The 20,128-nt window shown below is 41.7% G+C and overlaps 1 protein-coding gene and 2 non-coding genes across 3 annotated transcripts in view; all 3 read right to left on the bottom strand.

Annotated features, from left to right (window-relative positions):
* Window positions 1-4,567: 4,567 nt before the first annotated feature.
* The window catches only part of pex5lb (peroxisomal biogenesis factor 5-like b), a 49,568-nt gene continuing 34,007 nt past the window's right edge, over window positions 4,568-20,128 (bottom strand). Inside the window, 6 exon segments of the mRNA XM_071523098.1 lie at window positions 4,568-4,766; window positions 7,262-7,419; window positions 8,596-8,761; window positions 10,117-10,329; window positions 11,590-11,660; window positions 14,316-14,459. Coding sequence (XP_071379199.1) covers window positions 4,568-4,766; window positions 7,262-7,419; window positions 8,596-8,761; window positions 10,117-10,329; window positions 11,590-11,660; window positions 14,316-14,459 — 951 coding nt within the window.
* On the bottom strand, window positions 16,543-16,628 carry trnar-ucu (transfer RNA arginine (anticodon UCU)). Its single transcript is given in 2 exon segments — window positions 16,543-16,578; window positions 16,592-16,628. It is a non-coding gene; the product is annotated as a tRNA-Arg (tRNA).
* Window positions 16,978-17,063, bottom strand: trnar-ucu (transfer RNA arginine (anticodon UCU)). The gene is given in 2 exon segments: window positions 16,978-17,013; window positions 17,027-17,063. It is a non-coding gene; the product is annotated as a tRNA-Arg (tRNA).

Here is a 20,128-nt window from a genome sequence, read left to right as displayed (position 1 = left end):
CCCGGAGCAGCTTCAGCTCCGAGGAGACGAGGAGTTTGACCGACCGACTTTGAAGTCCAGCAGGACAAAGACAGCAGGAGGAGACACCAGACAACAGAGATGAAACACTGACGTCCTTTCATCTGACTGATGCTACCAGATGGACAGGCAGCTGTGACTCTGTGTGTGTGTGTGTGTGTGTGTGTGTGTGTGCGTGCAAGTATCTGTGTGTTTGCAGTATCTAGTCTGGTGCATGTCCTATGTGAACATGTGCTGTAGTTAATGTGAATAGTGTGTGTGTGTGTGTGTGTGTGTGGTGTCTAATGAGGTTGTCCTATATGTGTGTGTGCATGTGTGTGGGGAGTAACTGATACGTGTGTGTGTGTGTGTGTGTGTGTGTGTGTGTGTGTATGTATGTGTGTGTGTGTGTGTGTGTGTTTCAGTGAAAGACAACTCCTTGGGTAATTTGTAATTGAATGATTAACGTGCGTTGAAAATAGCTCAAGTAGCTCATTTATCCAATTAGCAGACAACTGTGTGTGTGTGTGTGTGTGTGTGTGTGTGTGTATGTGTGTGTGTGTGCGTGTGTGTGTGTGTGTGTGTGTGTGTGATTCATGCCGAGCTGTGTGAACTTGCAGACTGAAATATTAGTACGACCAATCAAAACAACCGACAACCGGACTGATATGGATCTTTCATTTCGTTGTCTATCTTTAGCTGGGCAGAAAAATAACAGAAAAGTCAGGGTGGGAAGCGTCAGTGGGAGGGGCTTATTTGAATATTAATGAGATATGGAGGAATTTGATTGGATGAAAGGTTTGTCTCCGCCCCCGAGTGCAGAAATCGAAATTTTTCGTCTTTTGTTTTTTGTCACTGAGTCCACCAACATCGACAAAAAGGTTAAAAAAAAAAAAAGGAGTGATTTTTCATTTGACGGGGTCTTTAAGGTGACTGATGGTCTGGATCCAGGACAGGGACAGGGACGGGGACCGAGGCGGGGGGGACAGCTCGTCTCCCCCTCACACACACCGTCCCGCAGCGGCCAGGCGGACCGGAGATTACAGTTTTTATCCCGGTCGTAGATCAGGAGCGACCGGAGGAAAAGAGCCGCTCAGTGACAGAAAACATCACCGGGAGAGAATGGAGAGAAGCATTAAACAGCCAGACATTAGCAATCAACAGGGATTGATCGCTGCCTGCAGGGAACGAAGGATGTCTGATAACTGTGTGTGTGTGTGTGTATGTGTGTGTGTGTGTGTGTGTGTGTGTGTGTGTGTGTGTTCATTGTTGTACTTACACCTTTATGTGAGCCAAATGTCCTCACAAGGATAGAGTGATGATGAAAATCCTTCAGAGTGAGGACAGTTTGCTGCTCCTCACTCCTTTAAGGAGCTAGTTTAGGGTTGGGACTTAAATCTAGACTTAATGTTAGAATAAGGGTTAAGTTTAGGTTAGGGTAAGGGTTAAGAGTGTGTGTGTGTGTGTGTGTGTGTGTGTGTGTGTGTGTGTGTGGGTCTTTGAAGCAGATTTTCCAGTAAGGGAATGTTGCCTTCGTGGCCGACCCAACACACACTAGTGCAAATCTGTTGAAAGTGAAGTGACAGTTAACTAATGTGTCTGGTAATCATTTACTAATGGCGTTCATGTTAACTAAGGTATTAAATATTAAATAATGTATAAATTAATACCTTAGTTAATATAGTAAATGATTACCAGACACATTAGTAAACTGTTAATTAACCCTTAATTAATGAACCCTTATTGTAAAGTGTTACCAATATCTTCGTGTGGTAAAAGCAAGATCTAATCTTTGATTTGTGCTCATAATGTTTTTCTAGTTGTAAAGAAATAGATTTAGCAGTGGGCTGTGTGTACGATACGCACGCTGTATGGTTGTGTTTATGTTGCTATGGCGATTTCCTCTTCCTGTGAACAGACATTTCTCGCTGTCCGCTGCTTTCATTGGTTGTTATTTTTTAAATGTGTTTTTAATAAATAGATCTGATCCTACTTTGAGTTTTACATTTCTTTGTCTCATTAAATTATCTAAAAGGTTAAATATCAAGCGGTAGACCATAATGCACTGCTGCCGCGCCGCCATGTTGGATCAAGCCAGCTGAGTTGGGATTGGCTCTCCTGTTATTACATGACTTCTGATTGGCTGAGCTGACTACAAGCTAGTGTTACTTAACTTCTGATTGGCATCAGCAGTGATTTTCATGTTCTGCTCTTATTGCTTCTAGGTTTTGCCGTTTTATCTGTTTTTATGCCTTGATTTTATTTGATTATTTTTAGAGTGTTGCTGTCATTTTACTGTCTTTTGTCTATTTACTTGTCTATCTACTTGTTTTTGTTCATGTAAATCACTTTGTAACTCTGTTTTGAGAGGTGCTATACTAATAAAGTTTGTTATTATTATTATTGCTAATGTTATATTACATCTGATTGGCTGAGCTGACTACAGGCTAGTGTTACCTTACTTCTGATTAGAGCTGCAACGATTAATCGATTAGTTGTCAACTATTAAATTAATCGCCAATTATTTTGATAATCGATTAATCGGTTTGAGTAATTTTTTAAGAAAAATAAGTCAAAATTCTCTGATTCCAGCTTCTTAAATGTGAATATTTTCTGGTTTCTTTCCTCCTCTATGACAGTAAACTGAATATCTTTGGGTTGTGGACAAAACAAGACATTTGAGGACGTCATCTTGGGCTTTGGGAAACACTGATCCACATTTTTCACCATTTTCTGACATTTTATAGACCGAACAACTAATCGATTAATCCAGAAAATAATTGACAGATTCATCGACAATGAGAATAATCGTTAGTTGCAGCCCTACTTCTGATTGGCTGAGCTGACTACCAACTCTTGATATTGTGATATTGTAGGAACAACCTGCAGGAGAAATGTTGCAGGAACACGGAGGTAGTGATGAAAACCTGCTGTCAGTTCCTCAGGTGTTTGTCTGTCAGTGTGTGGAGCTTCATGTCTTGTTGTTTGTCTCCTTCATCAAGACAGCAGCTTCACCTCAGGCTGCAGCCGCCAGGATTCATCACAGATGGAAGAAAGAGACGAGTTCTCACAAGTTAAGATATAATGTAGCGTCTTACTCAGGGAAACATCTAATGTATATCTGATAATATGAATGGCTAAAAATGCACATCTGCACAGCCTGTGTATATGTTCTGTAAACCTGATCATGTGAACAGCCAACATGTCTGCTCTTTGCACTGGACTGTGAATTTGTCGATCTGTAAAGTGCAAACATCTTTAAATCTGTAAATGTGTCAATGGACAACACAGTGGGAATTCTTTTTAGCCGGAAAAAGCTCTTCATTAGCATCATGAAGACGATGTGCCTTTAATAGTTTTTCTACTGTACTGTATTTTTATTTATATCCTTTCCCATCTTTCCTTCTTCCCTAGTTTTTATTCCTTTGTTTTAAAACCTTGGCGTCTATTCTTGGCTGCTGCAATGACCCAGTTTCCTCTCGCGGATCGATAAAGTTTATCTAATCGTAGAGAAAGTGTTGTGGTGAAGACTGTTACCTCCAGAGCCACATGTTCCTCCGCTGGCCTGGGATCAGATCCCAGAGCTTCAAAACTACAGGGAGTATCTAGTCTGCTTGAAATTACAAGTGTAGTAATGCAGTTTAAGTGTAATAGACACGATGGGAAAAGGAGGGCTGGATGGAAGATATACCAGACATTACGGGTTTGAATTGACACCTATCTGTACAGATTACAGTGTGACTTGTTGAGTATAAGGCTTCAGTTCTTATAAAGGTGACTGCAGAGCAAGCATGGCTCCTCTTTCCTCTTCTTTCTGCCATTTTGTGCTTCTTCTTCTTCTTCTTCTTCAGGTAAAAAAAAAAAAAAAAAATCATGTTGTAAATCCATCTCAACGGCTCAAGCGAGGCGTTGCTGTTCACTGAGTTGGAGTTTTGCCAAGGTCATGTAGAGTGAAGCGAGCAGAGAGAGAGAGAGGCTGGCATCCTGCTGCTGCTGGAAAAACCACGTAACTGCAATTCCTGTGTACTTTTTTTCTTACTCGAACTGAAAGATTCCTGTGCTCATATATGTGTGTCGTGGGAGTTTCATGATCTTTGGGAACCATGAAACATTTTACAAACTGCTGCGTATAATTTCCCAAAATACACAGCGTCAAAAGAGAAAAAATAGCATTCTTCCCTTCCCAGCTGAGAAACGAAACACTTTGCAGATACATAGTTTTAGTCCGACAGCAGCGTTATAAATGTAGGAGCTGCTGTGAGCTAAAGGGCTTTGCTGTGTGCTGCTGCCGTCTCCAGCAGTCACCCGCTCTTTGGTTTGCTGCAGACCAAACTGCATTCATTAACTGGCATCCCGTCACACGTGTCCCGCGTCAACAGCAACCCCCCCGGGGCCGACCTGGCAACCCGTTTTTCCCACCGCCGCTCCGTTGTGTTTCCCGGGAGACGACCCGCGGATGTCTCGCAGCAGATTTCCCACCAAATAACACGATCCGGCAAAACCTTTCCGGCCAACCTGGCGACCCGCTTCACCTCCGGTCCGTTGTCCCCCCCCCCCCCCCCCTCCCCCCTCAGACGTCGGCCATGTCGAAGGCCCTCATCAGGAGGTCCAGGTCCCCGACGCTGGCGGCCTGGAACAGCTCGGGCCGGTCCAGCATGGAGACGGCGATGCGCAGCGCGGCCCAGATGTTGGCCGACATCAGCTGGTGGCTGTGCCGCTGGCTCCGCCTCTGCTGGTGCAGAGCGATCAGGAAGTTACTGGCTGCTTCCCTGCAGGGAGGGAAGACGACCCGCTTAGACCAAAGAGTTTAAACATCCGGAGAGAGAAATCCCTGTCCACACCTGTCTTTCAGCCTTTATTTTGTAATAGTGTTTCTTCTTCACGCTCACTTTTATCTGTTTACATCTGTGTTTAGTTGCAACTCTGTTTTCTAGTTGTATCCATTTATCCCCTGTATTACCTTTTATTCCTTTTTTTGTTATTTTTTATTTATTTATGTTTATTATTCAGCTGTTTTATTTATTTGATTGTGGTAAATTCTGCACCATTGTTTTTTGGGGGTTTTATTGTATGTAAAGCACTTTGCTTTTCGAAAAGTTCTATACAAATAAAGTTATTATTATTATTATAACACAGTGAAGCCCATGTGGTTTCACAATAAGGAGCCATTACAGGCAGATTTAGAAAGCTCTGCCTGTATTCTACACTGAAACCTGGGAAGCTTCTCACAAGAAAAGTAGAGAAAAGGGAACCAGGTCCATTTTTCTCAAACACATTGAACAGTGATGAGGCTGTACATGGTGCAGCCTCAGTGTTTTGCTGCTGTCACCTGGGAGGCGAGACTCTCTTACTGTACTTGCTAACAGTCTTGTCAGTTGTCTCGCTTTTCTTCCTTCACTGGAAAGACAAAATGCCCTGACACAGTCCTCAAGCCCTGCCAGGACCCCCCATACTACAATAGCTGACACTTCTAAATATCAATTAAAAAACATTTATTTATTTATTTACGTATTTATTTATTTTTCATTCTTCCCTTATTATTACCTATTTATTATTCATTCTTCAATATATGTATCATTATTATTATTATTATTATTATTATTTATTTATTTATTTTTTCTTTTCTCTTCTGTCCCATACACACACAATCATACACATAAACATGCATTCTATAACAGATCTTCCCTAAAACACTAATTTAAATCGCAGTAACTGCATCATGTCACTATCATCATAATTATTATGACTATTTCATCCTTGTTTGTTTTATTTTGTTTTGTTTTATATATGTACCATGTCAAGTGCTGTACGTCACCCTGTTGTTGTTTATTTATTGTCTGCCCTTGTGTATTTTATCTCCGTTTCAATCATTGTTTATATCTGTAAAGTCACTACTGTTTTGTTTTTGCACCAATAAAAAAAAAAAAAAAAGGAAAGTCAAAATCCCTCACAGTGAAAACCTGCGGGAGCCTCAGGGTCAGGTCTCGTCTCCTGCTGCGTCTGCACAGCAGGAGACTTCAGACTCACCAAGACAAAACTCTCCAAGACAAAAGGCCTTTCTGGGCGGCCTCATTACATATTCCACCGCAGATCAAATCAGAAATTTTTTTTTTAACTCTATGTGAAATTTCAAGTCACGACACAAACTTTCATCACATCCCGCCTGGTGACTCAACATGTACATGGAGACGGTCTTAACTATCCAGTTGCGAAAAAAAAAAAAAAAAAGTTTCATTACACATCCTGTCAGACCTAGAGCCTTCCTCCCTGCTCTCAGCACTACAGCAACATTTTACCACAAGATGGTGATGTGATGAGGTGTGAGGTGTGAGGTGTGAGGTGAGGTGAGGTGAGGTGAGGTGAGGTGAGGTGAGGTGAGGTGAGGTGAGGTGAGGTGAGGTCAGGTGAGGTGAGGTGAGGTGAGGTGAGGTGAGAGGTCAGGTGAGGTCAGGTGAGGTGAGGTGAGGTGAGGTGAGGTGAGGTGAGGTGAGGTGAGAGGTCAGGTGTACATCAACTGGCTGAAACTAACTGTGGAGCAGAGGCTGAAAGATCAGTTCATGCAAAAGTGGCAAAGTGAGCTCAGAAGTATGACATCATGTGATATTTATGTAGAATTTAAACAAGAGCTTAAATTGGAAAAGTATCTGTTGTATGAAAACCAAAAGTATAGACAGGCTCTCTGTAACTTTAGGGTGAACAACACCAGAATCCCCAAGGTCATTGGAAGATATAAAGGGCTGGATAGAAACCAGAGGATTTGCAGCCTCTGTAATGATAACCGTGTGGGAGACAGGTATCATATTTTGTTTGAATGCAAGAATGTACACATAATTAATTATAGAGAAAGGTATTATTTAAACCGCCCATCTATGTTTAAATTCATTTTGTTACTACAATCAGATAAGCCAAAAGTTATTTGTAAATTAGGTGCCTTTTTGAAGAATGTCCTTCCTCTGTTTAAGTAACATTTGTTGTATTTCAGCCATGCCGCGTGCTATTGTTTTGTTATTATTGTATGTTTTGTTTGTGCTCCATACCATGTGATCATGGTCTTGAGCCATATAAATAAATGGAATGAAATGAAATGAATGAGAGTCACCGCTACACCTACTGGCAGAAGAATACACAATAGCAACTCAATTCTACATAAATCTGACTTGGTCGACGTCACCAAACAAACAAATCACGACCCACAACAACAATTCAGTGTAAAGTTTGTCATTTTCACGCCCTTCCTCTGCACACTCATCCTCCAGGCTGCTACCTGTGAGCTCCCAGGTTGATGCAGCTGATCCCCAGGTTGTATCTGGACCTGATGAATCCGGGCTGCAGCTCCAGCGCTCTGGTGTAAGCCTCCACCGCCTCCTCGCTGCGGTCGCCGTTAGCCAGCGTGGCGCCCAGACGGTTCCACAGCAGGTAGTCCTGCAGACAGACAGGAGGAGCAGGACAAAGTCAGGAAACAGAGGCTGTGCAGTTCCATCACAAATCTGCTCCCAACCAGCTGAGTCTTCATCATGGAGGAACACTGGAGAACTGTGTGTTAGTTAATAAAGTGTAAATGTGTATCAAGCAGCTAGAAGCAGAGAGCAGCTGATGCAGCTTGTTGTTACCTGATATCAGACTGAACTGTCAACTCGTTCCACTCTGTCTCCATCTTCAGTCTGACATTGCCTCCACTCTAACCGATTTCCGTGGGGGAGGGGGATTCGATTTTCCCTAACCAATCACTAGAGACCGACGTATCCGCCTGAATCTAACGTCATTTTAAGTCGACACTGATGCGTAGCCATGACAACACCAGAGACGGTTCAGAAAGTATAGAGCATCTTTGACGACACGGAGCCAAGTAAAAACAAAGTACGACGACTCTCTGATCTCACGGCGATATTGAGAAAACAAGCCGTCTATGTAAAATAAATTTCTTAATCAAGCTTATTACTCCTCCTTGGTTCCGGCGCACAGCTTGACAATCTACTCTGTGCAATCGGCTTGGCGCTGATTGGACCGATCATTTTTCACCCGAGAAACCGCTGTTTCATGTCACGATGCCAGACCAGAATCAGTCAGCTGGTGGAGTGGGCGGAGTCAAAGGTCTGGACCCAGGCACAGCTTGTTGTGGTGTGGCTGTAGATCCATTCAGTAACGTTCTCAGTAAAAGTGAATAGTGTGATAAGGTGGATTTGTTTCCAAATGTAGGTTACTGTGACACAGTAAACTGTCTTGTCTTTAGCCCTAGTCTCTACTCCAAAACATGAAGAGTTGGAGCTTGAGAAGAGTCAGCTCAGTTAACCTGAACAAACTGTTAGCTAGCTAACTAGCCAGCAAACACACTGATGTTAATGTGAACATGCTAACGCTAGCTGCTACTAGATATGTTAGCTAGTGTGCTAATCAGATGTGTTAACAACAAGACAGTGATGGTTAGCTGACCAGATGCTATGGTTAGCTAGCTAACAAGCTGACATTATCTAAACACTAAATCAATCAGATGGATCAGTGATGAAATGATCCAGTGATGATGAATGGTTGTAATGTGGTCTGATGTGTGTGTGTGTGTGTGTGTGTGTGTGTGTGTGTGTGTGTGTGTGTGTGTGCTACCTCTGGTCTGACAGACAGCGCTGCAGTAAAAGCCTCCACTGCCTTGTCGAAGTCGGAGCTGAGGTTGAACAGAACTCCCAGTCCGGTCTGCAGGTCTGGATCCACACCGTCCGGGTTCAGCAGCGCCGCCTCCTGGAACAAACCCAGCACCTCCAGTAGCTGGGAGCTGGGAGGGCACACACACACACACACACACACACACACACACACACACACACACACACACACACACATTATTATCTGTATTCTGTAAAATATGACAAACAAATGCGTTAAGAATCAGCTGTAATAAGGAAGACTGGAACTACTGACTGCATTAAAACCCAGAGATCGTTAAGGCCCAGAGCTCGTTAACAACCAGAACTCGTTAAGGCCCAGAGCTCGTTAACAACCAGAACTCGTTAAGGCCCAGAGCTCGTTAACAATCAGAACTCGTTAAGGCCCATTCAGCAACATTCACACACCAAACTGGACTTCCAACAGAGAAATTAACAAAGCTACTGCAGCAAAATGAGCACAACAACTAGTTTTTAGTAACTCTAAATGCAAGTTTGTAAAAATGTGTCTTAGAAGTAAATACCAAGTCTGCTTTCCTCTCTCTCTCTCTCTCTCTCTCTCTCTCTCTCTCTCTCTCTCTCTCTCTCACACACTCACACACACACAGGCCTGCATGCTCATCAGTGTGACTTTCTGCTGCGCTACAAATCCACCTGAAGTAGAAAGGTCCTGCAGAGCAAAGCAGAAAGTGGAGAGCAGAACTGACTTCTCTGTCAGCTGGATCTAATTCTCATTCAGAAGACTCAGCAGCTGCTCAGGCTGAGCTGCAGGAGGCTCCACCCGCCATCTACTCTCTTCTTCTCTCTCTGAATGTGTATATTTATGTGTGTATGCCTATATATTTTCTGGATTTATATTGTTAATGGATGACGGTATGATGGGAGGGGGAAGAGGGCAAAATAATGTTGTATACTTAATGAAATGACAAAGTACACCACCAGTCAGCAGTCTGGACTCCTGACTGAATGTTCTGTGTTTCATTCTGATCTACAGTCTTCTGCTTAAAGGCTTGAAATGAGTTTCTTAGTCAAATATAAATAGTGAAGTTGATCCTATGTATGAATTTCTTTCCAAAGCCTTTGCCTTTCCATCAAGGCAAAGAATCTAAAATATCAGATAGTTTTGATTTTTTTCTAACACTATTTTGGTCGCTGCATAATTCCATTTTTGTTATTTCATAGTTGTGAGTCTTTACTGTTATTCTAGAATGTGGAAAATAGTAAAAAAAAATAAAGAAAAATGTGGTGTTTCCAAACGTTTGACGGGCAGTGTATGTAACACTGTCTGATCCCCTATAAAAATATCATAATAAAGAATTGGTCACAACAACAAAACATCTGTTCAGAATGCAACACTATGTACATTTTAGAATTAATATTTGGATTTCAATCTAATCTGATTCCTTCCGGTCAATTCACAGTCAAATTAAACTAGGGGCCACTGGCAGGTCTAATGCGGTCGTACCTGGCCGGTGGCGGGGCGGGGGGGCCCCTGCGCGGCGTGGCCGGGGAACCCCGTAGCGGGCTCCGGCTGCCCGGCAGCAGGTGTTTGTATCGGGGGTTGTGGCGGATCCAGCGGTGCAGAGCGTCGCTCGCCTCCTGCTGCATGCCGGTGTTGGTGAAGCTGACGGCCAGAGCCATGAGGGCCGGGAGGCTGTTGGGATGCAGATCCAGACACCTGCGGGGGGGGGGGGGGGGGGGAAGGAAGGCAGTAGAGGAAAGTAACTAAGTACATTTACTCAAGTACTGTACTTAAGTACAATTTTGAGATACTTGTACTTTTGTATTTCCATTTGATGCTACTTTATACTTCCACTCCACTACATTTCAGAGGGAAATATTGTACTTTCTACTCCACTACATTTATTTGACAGCTTTAGTTACTTTTCAGATGGAGATTTGACACAATGGATAATATAACAAGCTTTTAAAATACAACACATTGTTAAAGATGAAACCAGTGGTTTCCAACCTTTTTGGCTTTTGACGTCTTACAGAAAGCAGTGTGTAGTCGGGTCACATTTCAGATGTCTATGAGTTGTTAACAGCTCCACCAAATAGTGATTTTTCCCTCTAAACCTCACATGGTTTCATTTCAATAAATGTTCAAATGATCCAATATTTCAGCAAAAATCAAAGATTACAGAAAAAGTCCAAAAACTGAAAACAGATTTGTGTATCAGAACTTTGTTTTTTCTTCTTTCCTCTCCCATTAATCGTCTCACGACCCCTCAGATTTATCCGGTGACCCTTTGGAGGGGCCCGACCCCTAGGTTGGGAACCACTGGACTAAACTAGCTAACTGTATATAAAGTAGTTCAAACTAGCTCCACCTCCAGCAGCTACAACAGTAACATGCTGCTTACACACTGATGCTTCAGTATTAATAATCTAATGATGTCATATATAATAAAATATCAGTCAGAGGGACCAAACCACTACTTTTACTTTAATACTTTAACTACATTTTGCTGCTAATACTTATGTACTTTTACTCAAGTAGGATTTTCCATGCAGGACTTTTACTTGTAATGGAGTATTTTTACATTGCTGTATTGGTACTTTTACTTAAGTAAAGGATCAGAGTACTTCTTCCACCACTGCAGAAAGGATTTTATTGTTGTTATTTTTCTGGACTCTTCTCTCTCCTGCCAGACTTTACAGCAGCACAGATCTCACAGATCAGAGGAAGAACGAAATCCCAACCCATAAGATTTCATTATTTTATTTTATCTTACAGATGAAATAACATTAACCAGATTATCCCGTCCGCATGATTCGACACACCATGTTTGCTATGTTTGATTTCCCAAACAGAGCAGAACAGTGACGAAGTTGCAGATCTCGTTTGTGTTTGTGCATGAATGTTTTGTGTCATTATATATAGACACAAGCCAGGCCCTGAGTCGACTATATATAGAGGGAAGCAGCATCTTACCTCTGCAGCGACACGATGGCAGCCTGCTCGTTCTCATTCTCAGCCTGAGTCATGCCAAGAACCTGCCAAGCCTGAGGAGACAGAGGAGATTCAGTCAAACACAATCCTCCTCTGCAGATACTGAGCTGTCAGCAGTTTGCAAACAGTCTGTAGGCTTGTGGCTGCGTTTCAGCCTGATCTCACACAAATACGTGAAATAAACACGACCTGTTGACACCAGATTACATGTCGGTGGCATGTAAAGTGTTAAATTTCAGTTTTCCCAGCGTGAAACGGTTCCATGAAGGAGACACGACTGTAAACGGGCAGCAGAGTCTCAGTGCAGGTCGGCTGCTGGATGGACGATGAGTTTCACTTCAGTGACGGAGACCGGAGTTCAGTTTCCAGCTTGTAGGAAGGAAATTTCTAGTCAAATTTTTACTTTTAGCAAATAGTTTTCTTTAACCATGACCAAAGCCTTTCCCAAACCTTAACCAAGCTGTTTTAGTTAGCCATTAGCTGAAAATATTGTGTCCAATTCTTGTTTTTTGTCACAGAATCCAATTTGTGGTGGAGGAACGTCATTTCACATGATTCGTGTCCACAGCACGTAAATCTGTCTTAGAGTTTCACGACTTTTTCACTAGAGTTGTTCCGATACCGATACCAGTATGGGAAATGCCTCTGATTCAGCCTAAAATGTTGGATCGGGTATCGGCGAGTACGCGAGTCTATGCACCGATCTGATATCACGTAATTTATTAGCCCTGAAAAAAATCAACTTTAAAGTAGTTTCACCGGGATAAAACGTCCGTTTTCCCGGATATCTATACTTATATACTAAATTTATATTGTTACTGTACTATTTAAAATTTTAAATGTCTTTTATTTTACTAAATTGTGGCTGCACTTTAACAGTTTTTTTTTAAAGGAATTGTTATTTATTCCTAGATTTATTTATTTATGTTCTTTTTCAGTTATGACTGACTGTCAAACTAGATAATAAAGTTCTATGGCATTCATTCTCTGTATGTATTTGTTCATGTTTTACAAAGTGGTTTAACCTGAGCCAGGCCATACAACAATGATAGCAATCATATCACATCCATACAGGGTTAGTAGTATACAGCTGTTAAAAATTAATAATAATATATATTTTTTTTAACTCACTGGTATCGGATCCGTACTCAGTATCGGCCGATACGCAAGTTCAGGTATCGGAATGTATCAGGAAGGAAAAAATGGTATCGGAACATCTCTATTTTTCACATTGTGTCATCCTCAGGTTGAATTCTGGTTAAACTGTTTCCATGAACCTTTGATTCCCTGTGATTGAGTCTCACTGTTGCCATGAATAAACCAGTTAACTCCTTTGACCTTACTCCTTATTAAGGTCAAAGATCCCAAATGATCCCAGTAGTAACAGTAACAGCAGGTACTGCTCGCTGCTGTTTGGTGACATCAAAACGTACCCATAATGCTTTGCCAGTCAGCATCAGTCCATTCATTTCCTCCAGAGCTGAGCGACCAGGTAAACTCAGATGTCTGGACGCCAAGGGTGGAAGTAACTAATTACATTTACTCACATTACTGTAATTGAGTAGCTTTTTTGTGTACTTGTACTTTTTTGAGTATATTCTAAAGTCAGTAACTTTACTTTTACTTAAGTATTTTTTTTTTACTGAAAATTTGTACTGAACTACATTTTAACACTCACATCCATTACAGAGTACAAATTTTTTTGTAGGCAGTGAACGGTCAGTCAGCTGAGAAGAGAAGCGTAATCTGGCTTTACTTTGTGCACTTTATTATGTAAAAATATAAAATTTTCCAATTACTGTAATAGAATTTAGTTTGAACTCCGCCCTCTAATCCTTTAAGAACTGACTGGAAAAGATCACAGCTGACGTTCTCTTTTCTAAAATGTACCTCAGTAACTTTTACTCTGAATACATTTTAAAGCTACTTCTTACTTTTACTTACCCCAGTACTTTTACTTCTACATAAAGTCCCACTGAAACGGAAGTTAGAGCGTCTTTAGCTTCTGTACTGTGACGTATTTCCCAGTGAAACAGAATATTTGAGCGGTGTACAGTTACATGAGGGATTTAAATCAAATCCTTCGCATTTGATTGGACCGCTTAACAGTGGGCGGGGCTTAGAGATTAGCGCGATACGGAGCTACAGAGAGAAACGGAGCTACAGAGGACTGTTGGCTCCACACACACCTCCCTCACCTGTTGTTAGATCAGGAGGAGGACAAGGGAGAGATGAATGAATTAGACCTCAGCCACATTGTTTTGGAAATGAAAACAAAGTTTTTGCCCACTGATATCCAAACACACATCTCTTCCTCTCTCTCTCCATATTGCTCTGTCTCTGTTGAAGAATGATTGATGGGTGGATGTCATGATATTATTGGTTGAAATTGGTTGGTTCATGCTTACGTAAGCACACGGCATATTGTGTTTTACAGGAAGAAAACATGATTGGATTTTGATATAAGAATACAAAGAAATAGATTTTTTTTTTTTTTTTGGCCATATATTGTTAAATAGGTGCACAATATGACCAGGGATATGATCTAAAAGGGTTAAAAATGCATTTTTCATTTCATCTCGACTTTAAGTGAAACATCAGCAAGGTAACAATACTTCTACTTGAGCAGGAAATTCACTTTTCACCGCCATCGTCCGTCAACAGCCTCACAAATGTAAACACAAACACTGTAATCCTCCGTGTCTGACCTCAGAGTCCTGCGGGTCTTGTAAGATGGCGGCCTCCAGCAGCAGCACGGCGTGGTTCAGGTCTCCCTCCCGGCCCTTCTCCTGGCCCTCAGCGAACGCATTGGGCCAGTCTCTGTACGGGTTGTTGGTGTGGAAGTAGTAACCCTGCAGGAACGACAGGATTCAGCATTAAAGACACACAGCGCTTCAGTGATTATAGACACCGGCGGCAATAGTGCTTCAGCATTACACAAGGTTTTATCAATGAAACACTTTCAGTTGGGAATATAGAGCAGTGGTTCTCAACGTGGGGTCCAGGGACCACCAGGGGGTCCTTGAGGGGGTTCCAGAGGGTCCCCAGCAAACTGATGAATTGTTAAACTTCAGCATTATTTCATTTACAAGAAGTTAACACAATTAGAGAATGTAGAAGAATGACTGTTCTGATCATATTTTCTCTGTTATCTGTCTGACAGTCATGGAGTTCTGAACAAAATCATATCTGACAATAAAAATATTCTCAGATTTGGATCCTAGAGAAAAAAATGTCATGAAATGGGGGTCCATGGCTCAAATGTGGACTAAATTAGGGGTCCTAAAAATGAAAAAGGTTGAGAATCACTGATATAGAGGGCTTTCAGGCGGCCATCTTGGAGGTTCTCAGCTCTGTGAACAGCTGACTGTGTTTCTGTCTCAACAGAATTGAACAGACGGTTAATTTCTGTCTGTTTCTGACTGAACTGATCATTTCATCACTGATCCATCTGATTGATTTAGTGTTTAGATAATGTCAGCTTGTTAGCTAGCTAACCATAGCATCTGGTCAGCTAACCATCACTGTCTTGTTGTTAACACATCTGATTAGCACACTAGCTAACGTTTCCCAGTAGGGAGTCATTCCTATGTTCCCAGGGTCCTATGTTCCCCAGCTCTATATAGCACATAATGGGAACCTGAAAAAGATGTTCCCCAGCTCTGTATTCGCTTAATATGGTTAGTTAGGGTTAGGGTTAAACATAGGACCCTGGGAACATAGGACCCTGGGAACATAGGACCCTGGGAGAGCACATAATAGAACTGGGGAACATAGGACCCTGGGAACATAGAACGCTCCCGCAAACTTCTGGGTGACATAAACATTAGCACCCAATCATGTACTAGCATTGCTATATGTCCCGCCTATCACCACAACACTTCAATTTAGTGTTAAATCCATTTTCACAGGATTGTTTTTTCTCATGTCTGATGGATTGAACTGTATTGTATTGTACTGTATTCCATTGTATTTTAATTTATTAATGCATGCCATCCACCTGATCTTTTATCATTTCTCTTTCTTTAGTTTTTTTCTCATTTTGCTCATTTTTTTTTAAATAAAATTTATTTTCAGATTTTCAGATATACAAAAATACAACAACAAACAGATTAATAAAATGATGGAGACAGGACCTAAGAAACTTATGTGGAGAAGACAGGACCAAAATACAAGGTCCTCCCAAATGAAAGAAAAATAATGCACAGCCGTTATCGCAAAGATAGTAAAAAAAAAAAAAATACATCCAGTAAATACCATATCTGTTGTTACCCCCTTTAAGTCATAGTACAATCACAGTATCATAAAATCATGACTGTGGTCATGCAAAGGATAAGCATAGATTTTGCTCATTTTTATACAAGTTGATTCTAGTTTATTCTAGTTCATATAAAGCTGTCAGGCAGTATCTAGAGGCTGGAATAGCATCTGATTTCTGACTCATCATTTTAATAATAAATTCAAAAAGTAAAAAAGTACACCACGTCATGACGGGCATCACTCACTGACCCGTTAATAAGCCGACTATATATAGACATAGTTTGGCCTTAATTTAAGCATTCATACATTTTCCCAGCGGGGAAACTAACAAGAGTCTGACTCAACCATCACAAGTCATCCAGTCATCTGTCTGAGTAACAGACTGGAGGCTCGCACGAGTCGCACGAGTCGCACGAGTCGCACCGCTTCACTGCTGCGGGCTGGAAACACAGAAATTTAAACTTTGATGATTTCTAATGTTTATGATTCAGCTGAAGGGCTGCATCGTCATTTATGAGCGGAGAAACTTTTGTGACTCTTTGGCATTTGAAAACTTTTGAAAACCTTTTCATCTCCCATATGTCCCGCCCCAACATCCTGTTTCAACAGGACCTCAAGTTTCTTGCTCCAGGACTCTTGTTTGATCTACAGTTTGATCTCTAAACAGCTAAAGCTCGACTCCGGAGGGACTCGAACCCACAACCTTTGAATCACATCATTTGCCTAGAAGTCCAATGCGCTGTCCATTGCGCCACGGAGCCACATCCACATCTGAATCCAGCTTAACTGAACAAGTTTTGGTCACAAAGAAAAACCTCTTCTCCTTTAAAAGACAGAGCCTTCTACTTCTTCGAAACTCCTTTTAATGCATTTAAAGGCATTTTGTCAACAGATTACACTATTATATTCTAATTCATATTCAATGAAATAGGACTTTTTCTGCTTTTTAGCTAATTTTCCATGTCATGGGGGTCGGGGTTAGAGGGGAAGTGGACCAGGTTCTGCAGGTTAAAACGTCTAATGAATCTTTCTCCAGGACTCTTCAGCAGGTTGGACCACAGTGGGAATCAAACCCTCCAGCTACAGTTTGATCTCTAAACAGCTAAAGCTCGACTCCGGTGGGACTCGAACCCACAACCTTTGAATCACATCATTTGACTAGAAGTCCAATGCGCTGTCCATTGCGCCACGGAGCCACAGTCACACAACTGAACCAATAAAATCATCAGATTTTTGAACAGTCCCGCCCCTCCCATCAAATAAAACCTAATAAAACTGCTTTCTCCTAACTGATCTCCCATTGGTTTACAATTTTGATTTTTATGTCCCACCCCAACATCCTGTTTCAACAGGAAATGCATCACATTAAGGAAGCAGGAAGCTCTCAAAATGCCGTTTCACTCTGCCTGTGGGCGGACGGGTCTGAAGGGCGGCGCTGCCTGGCTGCTCGTCTCTCTGGAGGAAATCGGAGTCGGCCGGCCGGATCACTTACACACTCTGAGCCTCCATGACACCAACACACACTGTACAGACACAGATATCTGTCTGCTCTGTTGTTTACTGACCTTGCCACTCACCTCGGTCTTATAGGCTAAAATTTAACATACAATCTGCCATTTGGTGGAGGCTTTCACCGCTGTTCTCAGGTGAAAACCTTGTATCTCCAAAGCATAAATTTTTCATCAACTGAGAAAAACATCATCATTTTCAGCTCGACCACCTGGCATTTTCTGTTCATCTACCGTATTTCCTCTAATATTGGCTCGGGCCTTTATTTCCCTCAGCTGCAGAGGGTACCAGGCCTTTACTGGAAGCAGGCTTATATTCGAGACAGGCCTTTATTTCTAATTCCCTCTGTTTGATAAGTATATTTGCTCATATTTTAGTATGAAGCCTCCTTGTTTTCTGATCTGCTTCTGTTGGGGTTCGTTAGGTAGCCGTTTTTTTTGTTACTGCGACGCATTACCGATAATTACGGTAATCGACGACGGCACACTCCGGAGACTTCCGCCGGCCGAGCCGTCTTGTGGCATACTGCCATCTTGTGGCACTTGTACGTTACTACAAACTACAGTTACATTATATAACAGGCACCAGGAGTTTACCGGTATCCACCGTTGTTTTTTCCTTTGTTTTTTTCCCCGGCCTGTATTTGGGGCCGGCCTTTATTTGTTCGTGTCGACCACGGCCCCGGACATTATCGGAGACCCGGCTTTTAATTGACTACCGGCCACTATTAGAGGAAATACGGTAATTTGTACTGAAAAGAAACATGAAAATTGGAGTTACAAGGTTTTCACCTGACAGCAATGTTATCCAAATCATCTAACAGTGCCATGAGTGCTGTTTTTAGTAAACCTTGGCTGTGGTAGGGCCTTGCTCTACCCATTAAAGACATACTTAAAAAATATTGCTTAATTAATGCTTAATAAGCATTAACTAACCCTTAATTAACAGTTAACTAATGTGTAATTTACTAATGGTGTTCATGTTAACTAAGGTATTCATTTATACATTATTTAATAGTTTATAAAGATGACTATTAAATAATGTATAAATTAATACCTTAGTTAACATGAACACCATTAGTAAATGATTACCAGATACATTAGTTAACTGTTAATTAAGGGTTAGTTAATGCTTAAACTAACCCTTAACTTAGTGACCCTTATTGTAAAGTGTTACGCTTTACTGTTTTTTACAAACCAGCAGACGTCTGTAATTGTTAAGATTAATGGGCTGGTATTTCATGCACTGAAAACAAATAAACAACATTTTTCATCAGTGCTCTTTGGAGGAGTATGGGGGGTGGAGGGTGTGGGGAGGGAGGGTGTGGGGAGGGGGGGTTGGGGGGGGGGGATGTGGGTGCTGCGCTCGGCGGTGTTGACAGCACCCATATGTTCACCGAACAATTCAAGGACGAAGCCATTCTGGCAGCGCAGGCAGCCTCTAACCACTGAGGTCACATCATGAAATATCACCACACAGCACACACTGCTGTGACACACAGGCACACACAGGATGAGTGGGAATACAGAGATATCGCACCTTTTATTCATTTATTTATTTATTCATATGACTCTTTGCTTTTAAGTAATTTTGGTTTTTAACCCTGTGCATGCTGCATTACCTTCTTTTATTGTGTCTTGTCTCTAATCTATAGTTATATGTTAATACAGATTGTGTGAGCTACTGGACACTTGAATTTCCCTAAGGGGATAAATGCAGTATCTATCTATCTATCTATCTATCTATCTATCTATCTATTCTCCATTACACTGTACTCCTTATGGGGATATTCTCCATTACACTGTACTCCAGCAGGGACCATGGGAGCTGGTATCAGCCTGTGGGGGTTTCTACTGCTTTTTACAGTCATTTTTTTTGCAGATTAAGTTTCTCCTCCTGTAGGCAGACAGGACCGAAGTTAAAGATCCAGACGAACACACATATGAACTAAAAGCCATACAGTACATGCAGATGCAGTTTGCAGCACTTTGCACGTAAAACATAACTGACATTTTCAAATAATACACCTACCATACCTCATTTTGTCAGAGTTTTTAAATAAAATGTGCTTGTTATCATCAGTTCTGACAGCAGAATTGTGCGTCATGATATCCCAAAATCAACATCCCATAGACCCCACGATCCCATAGACGATAATATTGAATTATTGCCCAGCCTTAGCTAGAGGGCACTTCAGCAGTAGTAGGGCAGTGGGAGAGTTTCTCCTCAACCTGGTTTCCCCGGCTGGGATTCAAACCCGCAGCCTCCTGGTCACAAGCCCACATCTCTGACCTCAAGGCTATTCTAACACTCCTTACTTACCTTGTTATAAACCAAAAAATAGCCTTTTACAGTGTGCGTGGGCAGGACATTGATTATGCATTATGTCATATATAGCTTATTATGTTCTATGGCAGCAGTGGTGGGAAATGGATTATTGTGACAGACGGCAGCAGAACAGGGGCGTCTCGCTGGATTATGTGTGGAATAAAATCCATTAGTAATGGAAATGGCTTGGCTGAGGCTAATAGGGTAAACAACATAAATCACACATGCTGTATGAAGCAGATTTGTCACGTACGCTTTTATAGACTCGCCTCTGATCTATGTATTTTTTTCTGTCATCGTCATTATTTCTCTTCGTTGGTATTTGTTTCATTTGTTGAATATGTTTGATGTGTTCAGTTTTTAGTTCTGTGACTGTGAAGCCCTTTCCGCCTCTGAAAAGTGCTGTACAACTGTAATTTAATAT

This window comes from Centroberyx affinis, unplaced genomic scaffold (genome assembly GCF_046629955.1).
Source record: "Centroberyx affinis isolate AG114_WGS23_722 - 3 ecotype Tasmania unplaced genomic scaffold, CSIRO-AGI_Caff_v1 ptg001064l_1, whole genome shotgun sequence".
In the NCBI taxonomy this organism is placed as follows: Eukaryota; Metazoa; Chordata; class Actinopteri; order Beryciformes; family Berycidae; genus Centroberyx; species Centroberyx affinis.
The sequence above is the reverse complement of the archived record's forward strand: the minus strand, read 5'-3'. Positions and strand labels throughout refer to the sequence as shown.